This window comes from Phaethon aethereus (genome assembly GCF_964289735.1).
Source record: "Phaethon aethereus genome assembly, chromosome: 1".
NCBI classification, from domain to species: Eukaryota; Metazoa; Chordata; class Aves; order Phaethontiformes; family Phaethontidae; genus Phaethon; species Phaethon aethereus.
In genome coordinates, this window is record NC_138575.1 from 63,706,819 (window position 1) to 63,724,309 (window position 17,491).

The 17,491-nt window shown below is 41.2% G+C and overlaps 1 protein-coding gene across 1 annotated transcript in view; it reads right to left on the minus strand.

The window, feature by feature from the left end:
- The window catches only part of TBXAS1 (thromboxane A synthase 1), a gene marked incomplete at both ends in the record, with an annotated part of 233,929 nt that overhangs the window by 74,007 nt on the left and 142,431 nt on the right, over positions 1-17,491 (minus strand). The window contains 2 exons of the mRNA XM_082013978.1: positions 13,219-13,349; positions 15,073-15,221. Of these exons, the coding sequence (XP_081870104.1) occupies positions 13,219-13,349; positions 15,073-15,221 (280 nt within the window). The remainder of the gene's footprint in view (positions 1-13,218; positions 13,350-15,072; positions 15,222-17,491) is intronic.

A 17,491-nucleotide genomic window follows, 5' to 3' on the forward strand; every position in this document is an offset into this window, starting at 1 on the left:
AAGAGAAGAAATAACTAGGCGCCGGGGAAGAGTGGCGTGGGCTGCGGCCCCCATGCACGCCAGTGTGTGGAACAGGCATCGACTCCCAACCCAGCAGCGAGCTGACCGCCCTGCTGCACACTGTACGAGCACGTCCTCTCCCACAGCTTATCTGGCCTCCCGGGAAACCACCCGACACTCCTCCCCTCTGCTGCTCGCAGGAGGAAGGGAGGATGCTGGCAGGGAGTGTTTTAGGATAAGTGTCTGACACCCAGAAGCTTGACCCTCTGCTGACTCAAACTGCTGACTAAAGGCTGCTGTGGCAGGCAGCCCTCTGTTCCTTTTCTATTTGCCACAGCCTATGATTGTATTTGCTTAAATTTAATTCCTGATTAATAATCAGTTCTGTTTTTAGCAGTTGCCTGGCATTCAAGAAGATGCACAGGAATTTCATTATTGCTTCTTTATCTTTTGTTCTTCCTGCCCTCTTTAACATGCTTGCAAAGCCCCACCACTCACTTCGAAGAGCCATCAGGACATTTCAGGGCCATCCTGGGAATTTACTGTTCACATCCTGTCCTCCCTCATCTCTCCTCATGGTTTTTTCAAGATCCTCTCTTTCTGCATCATGTTATGTATAGATTGCATGCGTTTTGAGGGAAGGAACACCTCATTATTTGGTTTTGTGATGGCCTTAAGTAATTCTGGGTAACTTGGGTAACTAAAAAAAAACCCACCTTTTTTTTAACTAAACTAATTATGGCTGTGAGACTGATATAAATGACATGTACTGTTAGAAAAAAGTACAGTTAATGTTACTTATGTTCTTTATTAACAATATGCAAAAAAACACTTGTCTTTTCTATTACTTCTCTGAGCAACTGCTCTCCACTGCTGGCAGGCAATCCTACTGCTGGCTTACCCATTCATGATCACACCTGCACCCTACATTAGGATTTATCCTGGATCTTCGGCTATATTAAACTGGCTTTTACCTATAGTACACAAATAGCCTCTACATCTGACTCTCCACGTGTGTGCATGAAGGGGTACAGGATTCTAACTCAGTGGGTGAAAGCAGCATTGGGAAGGAAAGGATTATTTCCAGCTACCCGGTGACCAATAACAAATTGTGTTATCCTCCACAGTTTCATGGATGCTTGGTTCAGTTATGGGTTTTATCCAATAGATGGCTCCTCGGTAGCAGGAAGGATTCTCCCCCTGCTCTCCTTTCCTTCACAGATTTTCAGTATGACTTTCTAATATTTACACAGCTATTATCTTGCAAATATAGGCATTTTGTGTACAGTGATAAACACAGAGAAGAAGCACATTTGCATGAATTGAAAACTTTGTCCTCTGCCAGTACAGGGATGCATGAAAAATGACAGTCAGGCAGCCCTGTGGTCTGGAATGCTTCCTAAAGTCAAACTAAAGAAAAAAAATACAACTTCAGAAACACACAAATATTAACAGCATGCCAGAATACCAGTTGTCTTTCTCCCCAAAAATATGAGGACATCTTCCACATCTTACATATCCCTGACTGAGCAATACTTAAGCAACTTACAGGCATCATTACTCCTCTGTCAATGAAAGATTTTTCACAAGGAAAAAAAAAAAAAGTCCTATGTGTAATTATTGATATAATGAACCAGGAGAGCTCTCTGTAATTGGCAGGGTGCAAGTTAACATCATTATGAGTAATGCTGCCATTTCTGAGATGGAGAAAGTGAATATGCTTTCGTTGTTTTCCAGAAAAACATAATCAGAATAATAATAGCAAAAACTCAAGACATTAATTACATTCAGGCAAATCATGTCTATCCCATATACGCACTTGTGACTTCTCTGAATCAGAAGAGCAGTTCCCAGTCGTTTCTGTCCTGAGATCTACCTTGCATCTTGCTCAGGTCTTATCAAGATCTTGTCAAACACCTGGCAGTAACCCCACTTTGGGGACTGTGACCCTCCGGTCAGACCATGCGATCAAGTGAAAATTGAAAACAGAACACCCACAATAAATAATACATCTCATAGAAACCAGACCATGGCTACTTGAATCCCTACAGCTTAACACTTCAATGGGGCACAACTATAAGCCCACTATACCTGCAGTCTGCATCTAAAATAATAATATTCCTAATAATAACCTTTATCCTTGAAATATTAAGCTGCTTTGAAAAGGGGGGGAAAAGGTACCAGTTTACTATAAATATACATATAACATCTTAACATTAGCACAATTACAGCCATAATAAGTGTCCAGAAAAAAAATAAATGTTTTGTCCCAGTTCAAAGCTGAGTACAATCACTGTTTACATTTCAGTGCTCCAAAAGGACTTGCCTAATTCCATATCTCAAATCAGCTTTTTGCTAGCTAAAACTTGGAAAATTCGAACCAACTTGCACACTTTGCTTACTCCAAAATAAGCTCATCAGCACGCTTGATCATGGGCTGTTACACTATTGCTTCCCTTTACTCCTGAGCAGACACCCCAAACAGTCCTCCAGCCTAACGAGTATTGTGCAGAGGAAGAGCACATGTAAAGGTAGCCCTGTGCTCTGGTGACCCCTCAGCTGGCAAAAAGGCCCTTTGCATGCCCAAAGAGCAGCTGCGACATCGCTCTTAAATGGTGCGAGGAGCAGACTTAACCCCTGGCCAGTCCCAATACTGGGGAAACACAAAAGCTCCACCTTTCCCATCTCTCTCTTGGGATGCTGCAGCCCGCAGAACTTACCCAGACCCAAAGCCAACCTGCAGACTTTCATCCTCCTCCCCTTTTTAAGGGGCCAAGATAGAAACATGCTAAAAATCAGAGTTTGCAACTGAAATACTGACAACAGTTTTCATCGTGGAGCCATTTAAAAGAGGCAGCAGTGATATTCATTAAGCTGTTAATAATGGATTGCGGCACAAAGCAATTTATCAAGCTTCCATTGTAATTAAAATCACTGAATATTTGGGCACCTAGCTCTCCCTGCTTCCGAAGCTTTACATTTTAATGTGAATTATGGCTCCCTTTCCCCAGAGAGCTACTAAAAAGCCCATTTTAATTGGTATGTTTTTAATTGAGATTACATTATTAAGAAGTGTACATTTCTGCTGAAGAGAGAAAGGAGGTGCTCAGCTCCCCTCTAGTCTCCGACTCTCTGAGATATAGCTTGCTTATCCCAGCGGGAGGGAAGAACGAAGGGCAGTTGCTGTGAAGGAAGCGGAGGCAGCTCTGCGCAGGCACAGGCTACGAAGCCGGGGCCAGGCTGCCACGGACCGCCGCGGGAGCGGGATTTCCCAGGCGTGCTTCCTCGGAGGGAGAGGAATCGCTGCAGTCATTCAGGCTGCTCTTCAGAAAAAGGCAGACGGAGGAACGCCACGCAGGGATTCCTGCCTCGCAGCCAGCTGACATCAAGGGCACGTTTTAGAAACCCTCTCCTCAAGGTTTCCAGTGACAGACAATCTGTCGTTTTCCATAACAAGTAACTCTAATGTTAAATTATCCTCAAAATACAGATACGGTCATGAACGGATGGGGTCTAGCACAGGCCTCCAGCTCTGCTGGCTCCAGCCTCCAGGAAGAGGCAGCACCCAAGGCAGCCTGGGCATGGTGACAAGAAGAGAATCGCCCCAGCAAACAAAGTTGGTCACCTTTGTGCATTGAAATGGTCAGACTGACTTGCTACCAGCTTCAAAAGAAAGGCAACTTCATGCACTTGGCATCCAAATGCTGGCCATATAACTGGTTCTCCTGTTGGCAAGACAGGCTGTCAGTGTCTCTTATGAGTATGGATCTGCTAAGGTAAGTAGACACCAGAGAAAAGGGAGAAATATCAAAGGAGTGCAAAGTAGATACCAACAGTTGAGATAGATCAAGGGAAAAACCTCCAGAGATCAAAGCAGATGGAGAAGACGGTTGAACCAGAATGAAATATCATGGAACGGCTTTTTCATAATTGCTTCAGAAAAGGTCATACCGTATTGCAAAAAGAAGGCAGTGCGTGGGGCTGAGAGAGGTCACTGTAGGCAAATAGAGACACAGAGAGACTAACAGAGACAAATTCAAAGATCACTCACTAATACCACAAGTGCTGCAACTCCCCTCCTAGTTCTGGTAGTGACTCAGAGAGGAAGAACGGTAAACCAATAACAGATAAAAGAAAAAAGGATGAAATATGAAAGACAAAACTGAAAATGTTAAAACTGACAGAGAAAGGGAAAACTCTGTTATTGTGATTAGGTCAGTAAATCTATGAATTTTTTCTAAATTAAGAATTTAGATGCTACGCTTTAGATACATATGTCAGAAGAAAGTCTGTAGGGGAAAAAGTATCCAAACATGCTATTGCTCTGAACCACAAGGTAAAATAAACACATAAAACTCCCGGTCCCAGTCAACAGATCCCTTGCAGATTTAGATCAAGAGTAAATTAAAAAAAAGGCTATGTAAATGAAGATTAGATCTTCTATTCCACCTTGGCATTAATAGCCACCACCCTGTTATGCAGAAAATTAAACTCCAGATTACTTCATGTTATGGCAAGATTCCTTTTGTTTGCCGATGCGAAAACCCACACCAGGGATGAAGACCAGACCACAGATGAAGCAGGAAAAAGGAAGGGCTTTCACTGACCTAAAGTAGGATCTTCTGAGAAACTTGTGAGAGGCAGACAGCAAGGGTAACATACAGAAGAGATGAGGAACTGTAAGAGTGAGCAGTTACAAAAGAAAGGGAATGTGTACAACTCCAGGGTGACATTTTTTCCCTTCAGCCAAAGGGATGAATACCGAGACTGTACCATGAAGGAAAGCAAATGACAGGAAGCAGGAAAAGAAAAGTTGAGAAGATTCACTTTATGCTGCGGGAATCGCAAAGGGAAAACTGTGCTTCCAAGCCTATAGGAAAATGACCCTGAAAGACAGATGTAACACTGCCTAGGCTGGATATATTGCACAGATGAGAACAGATTACTTACTGATTTGGCACGTATCAACAAATATATGACTACATTAGATTCTGCCCTAAGTGCTAGAAAAGAAAGGCAGCTGGAGATGCTTTACTACCTTTCAGAAAATAAGACACCTTTTTCTCATCCCTGGACATAGCAAAGTCTCATTGGGTCTGCGTAACTTCTGCGACCCAACACCCAAGAACATTACCCCAAAGACACACAGTGACCCAACAGGTTGCAACAGCCTTGAACCAATTATTTTCTCTGATTGGAGTATCGGGAGAGATGCTAACTAACCAGGGGACAAACTTTGTGTCTAAGGTCATGAAACAGTGGTATTGAGTACTAGGTATAAAAAGTATTAAAGCCTATGCCACGTCCTCCTCAAACAGATGGCCTTTCAGAAAGATTTAATCAGACATTGAAATGCATGCTGCGAATACTCATTACTAGCACAAGATCAGGCTGGGACAAGTGGCCAGCACTGACGTTATTGCCTACAGGGAATTACCACAGGCATAAACAGGATTTTCAATGTTTGAACCTCTCTCTGGAAAACAAGCACACGGCCCCCTTGCCATCATAAAGGACGGTAAAGCAAAAAAATTCATGATGCAGTGGGCCAGGTCTAGGTTGCAGAGGAGAAGCAAGAGACCCAGGCCCCTATAAGGAACAACCACCTTTTTTTTGGCTTCCTCATCCTCTGTTTTTCACTTGTGCTGGTCAAGCCACCACAAAGCTCAGTGACACAGACCTATATTTGCTAGATCCCACCTTCAAAGCACAATGAGCTCTTGCTTCTTGCTCTTTTTATATTTATGGACACATAAAAAAGAGCTGTGACCACTCCCTCCCCTTCAGTATCAAGGACAGGAAAAACAGGGTATAGCCACAACAACCAGCACCTAGAAGGAGGTGTAAGCAGGGCTGGCCAAAAACAAAACAAACAAAATAAACAACTTTTGATGTCCCCAAGGATGGGGTGGTTTCTTTGAAAAAGACAGGCTTGCCTTTTAATTCTTTCCTCCTCCAGTTTTTCAGAGAAAATTTACTGCAAACATTATTTCAAAGAGTCCTTAAGCTATCTTTTGGCCTGGATTTTTGATAAACAATATTTTAAGCAATGGATTTTACCATATAAACACATTTTTTGAGAGTCACTAAAACCCTTGACATTACCAACAACTGAGCATGTGAGTTTGTTTATTTTTACTCTAGATGAAAAAGCCTTTTTTCAACACTAAAAATCCCACCCTTCTCAATTAAAAGATGTTTCTCATATGCTGTAGATCAGCAAAACCCAAACGTCCATCTTACTTACTACACCGGCTGGTAAAAACAGGAGGAAAATACATGCATACCTTATTGACTGAAGCATTTAAGTCCTTCCTCCCTGCAACTCTGAAAGCATCCTGTTGGCCTAATGACTTCCTGTGGATTAATGCTGCTATAGGGAGCGTCTGAACCTCCCCTGTCCTGCCCAGAAAGGGACAAAAATACCGTTTTTTGGAAGGGCCTCTGAAGGAGCTCCACCACACATCTCTTAAGAAGTGAGGTTACCTTTCCCTGCATCGATACTCATATTTTCCCAGTACTCTCTGCAAGATGATTCTTGGCAACTCTGGATACCCAAAAACTTCACCAGCTTAATCAGTATGAACATCCTGGTCCTTTGATTTCATTTCTGTCCTTTGGTACAAGTCTATGTTCTTGCAAACTGAAGCCTCTGCGTGCTGCTCCAAGAAGTCAATGAGGCTGCTGACGTGCACACTGGCGGTCTGGACCCCAGACTGTGGCTGAGGTGGGACATGTGAAATGTGAGATACGGACACTGGTCCTGTCACTCACCGAAGAAGAAACGAAGATACACAGCAGCGGCTGAAAAAGACTAAAAGGGAGTGAGAAGAGATGGAGATATTGGAGAAAGAGTCCCAGGTGCCAAGTTTATTTTGTTGCGGTCGCTGCAGGGCTTGCTGGAGTGGGGCAGGTAATATACACATGATGCCGTCTGCCTGTTCCTTGCCTAGGATCCGTGAAGTACTCTGACCCATAAGCGAGGAGGCAGTAGAAACGGTGCGATAAGAGCAAAGGGCGAGCGCTAGCGAGCCGACCTGCTGTGCGCTTGCTGGCAGCAGGTAACCAAGCAGACATTTGCTACCTTCTTGCGACCGCAGGGCTCACGAGAAGTGCTGGGCTCACAGGCGTGCCGGGCTGCGCGGCCGGGGCAGATGCAGCGGTAGTGCAAAACTCATCCTGCTTCTCATCGACACGCCTCCGGGAGGCGAGAAAGTCATCGCTCTCGTTACTTGTTCTGTCCCTGATCCCTCTGGAGCAGAGGGGCTGCAGAACTGCATTTCGTGATGAAAGCACCGCAGCCAGCCGCTGCAGCCCAGGCCTGAAACCAAAAGGTCACATTTCGTAGGCCTGCAATTCATCGTTAGAAAGATAGCCACAGACTGATCAAGAAATTTCCACAGCTGGCCAAAAGTAATAGGGATTTTGAGTTCATCTCCATTGAAGGTTTTGAGGCCTTGCTATGTTTAAATGCCCACTTAAGAAACCCCGAGGAAGTTATAAAACATCTTTAATAAAAAGGCAAAAAAAATAAAAGAAAAAAAGGATTTTTCTTCAAATGTGGGAAGGAAGGAACACAGTTTTAAAAAGCAAGCAGTAATGACTTGATTTTTAAAAGAAGGTGAATAACTAAAACACTTTTTAACAAAAAGCCACCTTTCCCTCTTAGAATCACTGTATGCTGCCCCAAGCACAGACACCAGATTTAACGTTCAAAAGATGTACAACATAAACTAGAGAAATGATAACCTTCTGCTTAAAACAGCAGAGATACGGGTTTAAGATCTGGGTTCCAACCCCATATTTAGCACAAATTCCCCCTGTATCTTTAAGACACTCATTTACCTTTCTGAAAAGCCCACTTCACAAAGGCAGCAGGTAATGACATGATCGAACCATGAGAACAGCCCAGCAGAACAGAATCACAGCATCCCTCCTTACAGACTTAGAAAAACAAAAGGACCAGACTGATCCTTTGCTTTAGTTACTTCATTAATCAGTAAAAATGGATTATTTAATATTGCCATATCCTTAAATGAACACCACCTTCTTTCAAATATAAACAAGTTTTGCTTGATTTTCTACAAAGGCAGGAAAACTGCACACTATTAAGAAGGTGTCTAATCCTCCCATCTGCTGTTTCCTTAGAAAAATATTTACTTTTTAACATCTGTACTGCATTTCCACAGTTCAAACACACACGTAGCTCCTGGAATGTACATAGTATTTAGCAAATTTTTAACTAAGTTTTCTTAGTAATTGTATAGTTTTCCCTTGACATGGAGAGGATCAGACTTTTTCAGGAGGATTACCTCTGCTCAACTCATTTCAAGCAGCTCTTGAATAAAATAGTTCATTAGTTCATGAAAAGGAAAAACTCCAGGGAACTGCTGGGGAAGGAAGAGACAAGAACAGAGTGACACAGTAATTAGGTTTTCAGATTGTCCCTTATCCTCCAGAATGCAGGTACACACACATGTCCCTCTCCCCCTTAGGTAAAGCATTTAGGGGAGCTCATTGCACGTTTTCCTTGGGAATCAGTGTTCCAGAGATTAAAGTTGCAACCAGGCCATCATTTCCCAGAAAGATATTAAAAGATACCACTTCCTTATAGTACATTACTATTGCTACCTAATAGTGAAAGGGCAGCTCTCTCCCCTTTGCAAGCATTTAAAAAAGCTTGGTTTCACACTTCCTCAAAATTCAGTTTCCCAACCTTTTTAGGCTCCCATGGCTGATGCTGGAAAACCAAAGCATCTCCACACACCAGGAATCACTCATGTCTGCCCGGGCGTGCGGGCAGCTGGGGTGCAGCAGAGCCAGCGACTGTATGTACCAGGGATCAGGGAAGGGATTGGTAGGAATGAGGATGAGAAGTGGGTAAAAACTGGAGGGGGTTGCAGTTGTTCACTGGCATTTGCTGACCAGAGAGGAAGCCTCTTTTGATCTAGACCTAGCACAGTAGAGTACAGAGCATCCCAGGGCCATACCAATTCACAGGAGGGCAGATCATTACCAGGACTGACAGCACGGTACAGCTTCTTTGTGGCTTTACACCACGTGTGTCACGGGCAGCATGGTTCAGAGCAGCACAGCCTTCTCACTCTTCTCCTGTTGTTCCTTCGGTCTGCTCTGCGCTTACTGCAAAAGCATTCAGGCAGTCTGCAGGTCTCCAGCCGCATTGACTAAACTGCCAACCGAGATGCCAATGAATGCAGTTCTGGTGATACTTCTTCTGTGCTTGGTCATCCTCTCATTTCAAATCAGCTTAAGACCACCAAGAAACAGCTGATCATCGTCAGAAACACCATCAGGTCACTACCTGCCTGGCATGGATCAGTGACCTTGAATTATGCATTCACAGCAGACAATATGACTGGAAAAATCAGGAGATGCCAGAAAAATGTGTTGCAGCCTCTATGAACTCTCCAATTCTTCTTGTTAAAGGGTGCATGTTATGAAAATTGTATTTTCCCACAGATCTGTTGCAATTTTCCAAAAATAACGTCTTGCAAGGTCCTTAAATTGTTACCTTCCAATTGTTACTACTATGGATTACAAATGAAACTCTGGCCTTTCATCTGCTGAGGCGGCTTAATTTCAACCCAGAGTTTTAGAAAGGAGTCTCAGTTTTGAGCACCATCAAAGATTTCTTCATCTACATACCACCATTTAAAACAGACTGGTAGGTTAAGAACTGAGCTATAACATGATAGAAAAACAACTCTTACATGAATAATGATTTGCATATCAGATTATTAAATGAAAATCTATCAAACTATCATTTATTGAAGTAAGCAAACAGTCTATTTGCCCTGTTTCTGGAAACATTTTGCCTAAGGGAAAAATTTAAACCTGGGCAGATAATCAGGATAAGGTATTTGAACACTTAAATCCTGCTGGAGTCTTCAAAGTAGGTATTAAGTGGTGCATTAAATTTGTGCTCTTTCTTCCGAGCAGGGTAAATTTGCTCTTCAGTAAATACTGGGAGAAGCATTTTACAATAATTTGAATCCATGAATAAATGTAATGTATTAAAATTTCTAAAGTACATCTACTAAATGTTTTTGTACATAAGCCAAATGAGTGGAATATCCAGGACCAAAATTATTTGACTGACCAAAGAAAGATAATATGTAATTAAAGTGACATCTGCAGCACTAACCGATGGGATGAGAAAAAGTGACATCACAGATCTCATAAACTGCAAGCGTATTATTAGATCTAAACCTGGCTGTAAAATTACTATCTGCCCATGGGATTATCTTTAGGCATTCAGAACCATTGTTTCATTTACCGATAGAACAGGGATGATAACAGGCTGACTTTTCTTGTCACATTGTTTTTTGGCCTTTCTTTATTCTTTGTTCACATTAGCTGCAGATGAGAGGAAGACAAGCTTCAGCTGAATCACTTTCACGGAGCTTTTTATTGTTTTATAGTTTGTTCAAAAGGTTGGTTTTTTTTTTTTTCCACACACTCCCCACCCCCCACCCCGAAAAAAACACCAAAAGCATTCTTAATGGTGATAATGTAATACCAATGAGTAAAAGATGCACATGATGTAACATCTAGGGCTGCGGCAACCTAAGGAATATCCATCGGCCTAATGCAGCACAGGGAAATGGTAAGGCTTTGGTCATTATTAGCACAAAGAGCCAGTAGCTACTGGTTATATCTTGCCCTCATTAAAATTCAGTGCCAAAACTCCAACTGACTTCAGTGGGTACATTTTAACATTTGAGACCTAGGACACAGCACATAATTCTCCTTCAATGCAGGGCTATCTGGGACACCTAATCTCTACAGATTACATTTCTTCATTAAATTGGACACAGATGCATTTTCATCTATTTCACACACCATTTTTATGTTCCTGGCAAATTACTAAGTTGCCTATACTTGTAACAAGACTTGTGTGCCACCAACCTAAAATAGCCAAAATTCTAAGAGCGTATAAGGAGACAGGCAGTGAAAAGGGGTAAAAAAAAGAAGCTCCAAACTTTCCAGTCGCTTTTGAAAGCCATGCTAATGATCCTGAACTGCAAAGGGGACTTAATGCGCTCTCAGAAATCTGGTCCTAAGTGTCTAACTCCCAGCACTTGAAATAGTTCCCATATGCCAATTTTGCAAATTAGGCAAAACTCCCAGAGCAGGCGGGACCACAGCCAGTCATGGACTTGGGCATAGACTGTTAAGGCAAACAGGGACCTTGTACTTTCCTCCACATTGCCCTGATACCGGGCAGCTGCTGCCACGTGTTATCTCTTGCAGCATCTTCAAACATCCCTTCCAACACAACCTTAAACCACCGCTCCGTCAGCCACTGAAACCTGCAAACAGGCTGCATATACAGAGAATGCTGTCTCCTGCTCTTGTCACTACCATCTTTCTTTTCTTTGTGTTTCCTCCCAACCACACCCACCTGCTGTCCTTCATCTTAGTCTGCAGTTTGAGGGACTGACCATCTCTAATATACTGAAGGATTTAGCCCATGATCGATGCCCTCGGTGCCACTGCCACAGAAATACATTGCATTTTAACAGCAGTTAATACATTAACTACTTCTAATCCACATTAGATTGCTTCATTGTCCCTTTTATCACTGATACACAGAACAGACTTCTCATGCAGACCCCTTCAGCTTAAATCTTTGATTCAAAACTCTCCATACATATGGCCACACCGTATGCCATTAAAAGCTCACACCAGATCTGTGCACTAGAAACGAGGTGTCTACAAGCAGCTTAGATACACCATCCCTCTTAGAAAATACTCATGCAGCACTGAGCCTGGGCCAGGAACTATGTTTACGAATCATGAATTATTTGGGGCCGGTCAGTGGTGCTTACAACCTTTTGGATGTAAAGAAGGATGGAGACAAAGACCTAAAGGCTAGTAGGGGCAAAGACTCAAAAAGGTGGGCTGGGGGAAAGACAAGAAGCATGTGGTGATAAAGCACAACAGATACAGAAGTGAGACTTCACTGCAGAAAAAGTCAAAGAAAAGAGCAGAACACACAACACAGCAAAGAGAGCAATATCTTTGAAAATGAATTTGATTTTTAAATGTGACCTGGATGTAACCTGGGATAAACTACAACCCATTTTTTTCCTGAAAGGTGACAGCTGTGGGGCTGAGCTGTGAGGAAAAAGTTGGAAGGATCCATTCTCATCCATAGTGTTACCCCATCAGAATTGCTCTTCATCTCAAAGTGGTAAGAAACTTCTCCTACAATTCAGTATTAACAGCTTCTTCATGTGTATGTTGTAGCATATTTCATGTCAATTGATATACAAAACTTGTCTCAGTTACCTTTAGAATGGAATCTCATTGATAGTCTTTGTTTCTCACTACACATCCACAATTGAGTGTTGACCTTATTTTTAGGGATATTATGTGCAGTCTGTGCTTAAAAATGGCCCAAAAGGACAAGCAGACCTGAAGAACTTCTGTATCACAGAATTGAAGCACATTCTTCTGTTCCAAATGCTTTGTATATCAAAAATAGTGAGACTTTCATAAAAACGCATGTGCCTTCAGATACTTCATAGAACAACAATGATTAAAACAAAACAAAAAAACATTTATGTCCAGATGGAAGAGAAATACATGGGTAAAAACCAATTTGCTAATAATGCATACCCATTAGTTGGCATACTTCAGGTAGAATTTACTACCTTTCTCTTTAGCTGTCTCAATATCAAGTGTCTGCTCTTAACCAGACATTCAGGATCTTCCCAGTTTCAGAAGCAGTAGGAACTGTCATAGAACTATATAAAACCTACCTCAGCTCCTAGATAATGACTGGGTTGAAACACTCAGTGGGGGCTCCCCTTCCTCTGGTCATTAAGGGAAAGTAACACGGACAAAACACCTGACTAAGATGAGAAAAAATTCTACAGAGTGAATCCTTCTTTCTTAGTCTAGAAACTGAGTTGGAAAGTCATCCCATATGTAACATTTTCTGCATCCTTATTTGAACACAAAAGCTAAGAAGAAGAAGAGAAGCAGTCTTTCTTGTAATGTGTTAACAATTCTGCATCAACACCAAGCCTGGTCGATTGTACATAAAGCTAAAAATGAATAAAATCTTCACTAAATTGCTTTGAATGTTCAAACAGACTGAGTTTGCTTTTTCAACTGAGGCTTATGCCACTTCCAGTTTTTCCTCAAAACATTTGCTTATCCATATATTTATCACAGAAATTGCCTTACCTCAGCTGCATCTTGCTGGTCTCTGAAGACAATTGCATTTTTTATGGTTTGGATAAAAAATCCATTCAGTTCCTTTTGTTTCTTGTTTGGCAAAATCCGGAGCAATGGGATCATTATGAATGGGAAAGAAACTGTAAGATATTTTAAAGAAGAAAACACTGAATCAGACTGTAAAAGCATATAATAACCCTCTCCTTTCATTAATATTATAAAACTCATCAAGTAGGATGTGTTACTTTGTGAAACCTGTTTTTTCCTCTTTCTCTCTCCCTCTCCCTCTTTTTCTTCCACCCCCATAGGCTGCTAAAGGATTTCCTTTTAGAAATTCCATGTTGGCCAGGACTCTCCTGCCAGAAAGATGCCTTCTAAGCTCGCTTCTGCAATGCTTCAGGGTTTCCGTTCAGTTTCTTGATGCCACAAAGCCACCACAACAAAGGGGAGAATTATTTTCCCTGCCTACTCAAACAATTACATACAGAACTTGGGGGGGATCTTGACCTAGCCTAGGAGCTTATGGCGCTGATCTATAAAATTGTGTAGTAGTCATTCTCATTTATAGTTCTCCACTATTAGGATATCGGTTTGCTATTTTATTTTGCTTCTCTAAACAGGCCACAGACTCTGTAAGTGTGTTGTTATAACAAGTCTGGTCTCCAGTCCATGGCTTTTATAGTCAGGAACTAGAAACCTGAGTGAAGTCTTGCATCTTAATATACTTATGAACAGCTCAAGACTAACAAAGCAGTGATTGGAAAAGCCCGGTGCTGCCAACAGGGCAACACAGTGGAAATTCAAACCACAGAACATACCAGCAGGAAGAGATCAACCAAGGAACCCAACTCCAAACCCTACAGAAACTTTGTTTAATGAAGGACATGGTCTTAGACATATAGAGGCACATTTCAGTCCCTTCAGAAATTAGTCACAAATCCCCCTTTGCAATCAGGTTAAACATTAACCCCAGGACATTTTGGATACACAACTCCAGAAGGAAACAGTTCATGTGCTGCTAGTACAAGTGCAATCTGTAATGCCAGCAGGATCAGATGGGCACAGGAAACTTTGCCACTGTGCCACCTGACACTACTGTGAGCAGGTCTAGATAGCAAGATCGTAAAATCTCAACAACCTCGATTACGCTGTAGTTTCCTCAGCTATGATTCTTACTGCCGTTGCATTAACAAGGCCACTGACAACGTGAAGCCTTAGCCTTCATGCCCTAGAACTAAATGGCTTTATACTCCATTCTTGCATTCCCTATCTACTCACTTGAAAATGAATGCATTCTCTTAATGACAACTGGTGCTGGCACTTATCATCTTTATCCTTTATAGTCATCAACCAGGCTGCTGCTGCTATTCGAGTAAGAATTTGGAGGACTTATAGTATCTGCTTATGCTTCTCCACCTCTTTTCTTTAGTGGGTTATGGGTGGAATTTCAATCTCTACCAAGCAAACTGAGTGCACAAAAACTTCACTCTAAGGCTCCAAAGGGCAGTTACTCTATTTTAATGCAGAAGTGTATTAAAAGAGATACCATAGAAACTACAGCTCCCAGAAACCTTCCACTCAGATTAACCCGGAGCATTCCATTCCCAGACACTCAGTTTCTGGAAGAAGTTGTGTTAACAGTGACAAGAGGTGTAGAGCATATGGTGGAAATCTCAAGGGTATACTTGGCCTGTAGGTTGCATTCTGAACACCTCTGAAAGCGTGCTTTCAATAGGTTGCTTTCTGAATACCTCATAAAGTCTGCTATACATCTTCCTGCTCCTGCTTCAGCATGCTTTCCAATTTGAGAATGACTTTTAGAAAATTACCATAAAGTAGTAGACAAAGGTAGACTATACTCACGGATTAAAATGAGGAGAGGCTTAAACAAAGACATTTCAAAGAATGTTCTGCAATTCTTAACAAAGGGGTCATTGGGATTCTTCCGAGAATCTACCTCAGTACCAAAAGCTACGCTACCAACGACATCCAAGGTAAAGCAGTTGTAACACCTGCATTGAGTTCAAGAATGATAAATCATTAGTTAGAAATTACATATCCATTAACATAGTGCTTCTACAAACATCACATAACATTAATTTTTGCTTCTGATTTTCTTTTTGCTTTTAGATTTGAGCTTTACCAACAAGAGATGTTTTCATCATTCTGACAAATGCTGGTGCTTAATAACAATCACCACCTATCCGTCTACAAAGTGAACATATTTTCATATAGCTCAATAATTCCACTAAAAATTTATTAAAAATAAACAATTTTATTTGTTATTACCCAGAAACCAAATGCAACAGGTCAGAGATTCATAAGTATTTTCTTAGTATGCATTCTAATAAAAGAGAACATTCCTGTTTCATTTGAAACAGCAGAAACCACATCTACCACCAGTCCAGTCTAAACTCTCAGTGACAAGAAGTGCTTAAGTAAAATTTCCTCTTAAGGATTTCCTTCATCTTCTTGATAACTCCTTTGTAATGTAAAATTGTGGCAAAAAACAAGAGGAACTGACACCATGTGAAATCTGTATCTCTGCAGAGGAGCAGCAAATGCTTTGAGAATTACAAATGATCTATGGACCATGATCTAGAAACTTCAGAACTTACTGAATCTCTCCCTACATATCTGGCCATCTATCCAGGTGTCCCACCATTTTTATTTCTACTGAGCATTAGCAGCTATATTTAGTTTTGAGATAAATGGACTGAGAATGTAAAATATCCTTGAAATTTGATTCTTCTGATCTGTGGTCAAGTCTGCAATGACTGTTTTTCTATGTTCCCTTACAAAACGCTAATATCAAATTCTCTGGTGTTTTAACTTGAGTGAGCATGTATTAAGAGAAGGACAGGACTCAGGCCCAGTATATTCTGTATATATATTGTGAAGCAGCATTTCTAAACTATGATCATTGGGTGCTGTCATTCTGATGACACCAGAGCACATTTGGAAGATGACAACAATACTGCGAAGCTAAATAACTTCTTTGGGTTTTCAATTCATACACACACGCAAAAAAAGCATTATTAGAAGTTGAAATGTTAAAAGAGAGGGCACTACAATAAAATAATAATTTCAGAAACACTTGATCATCTACCTCTCCAAGGTACTGAAAAAGATTAAGAACTAAATTTTGAGTTGTTGGAGGAACACAAAATGGCTAAAGACAACTAGTGTACAAGGCGATGGGAAGTTGCAGATACGGTATTTACATCCAAAAAGTAGTTCCCAAGGCAATTCTGGGAAATGCCAGTGCAATAAGAATCACATTTATATATGTCAAACCTGCTGAAATGGTTGTGTGACAAAACAACTGGAAGATCATATTCTGAGATGGTCAACATCATTCATTTATACTTTCAAAAGGTCTTTTCCAAAATGCCTCTTGAGAGGCGAAACCCTATCATGGATCAATAGCTAAAAGACCATGCAAAGAAAAAGGACAACTGGAGAAAAGGGAAAAGCCTGGAAGGACTCAAAAGGTCAATTTTCATCAGAGCACTAGGCCAAGCGTAATGTATCTCAAGGTTTCATAACATCTCTTCAGATGTTTAACAAAGACATCTCTCTGCGTACACATACACTTCTGTGCATACATGTACACGTACTTGAAAAGAGATGGATGAATTGCGGCTAAATACCTATTTTTTTAGATGAAATAAATTTATTTGCGCTGCTCCAGTTTGGAGGAAAACATGAAGAACTTCAGATGGTGCTGGCCAGCCCAGCAAATGAAACGTATGCAAAATAGCGCCTATTAGAAAGAATACATTTGAACTACTCATATGTCATCCAGGGTCCTAGAAGAAACGCATCTGCTTAGAAAAGGGACTAGTCAATGTTGTGAACAGTTCAATGAAGGAAAGAGCAACAAAAAAGATAATAGGATATTAGATGTATAACAAATGAGAGAAAGCACAATATGGAAAATATTAAAGTGTCATTTTATAAATCAGCGGTGCATTCTCATCTGGAGTACGGATCCCATCGTTTCACAAAAGGCAACTGTGCCATTAGAGGGAGTTAGGACGAATGTGGTAAGAATGATTAAGTGCTCAAAAAAACTCATATAAAAAAAGCAAGAGGGCAATGGACTAGAGGGATTGATACTAGATCAGTTCCTATATTTGTACATTATTGGTGGACTGTAGAGAGCAGACTGGACAGGGACTGATGCAGCTTTCCTTTTTGCTTCCAGCTGTTAAAATTTCATTAAACAACAGCTAGAAATACATCAGATGCTTTTCTAAAATTACTTTTCAAGTATGCA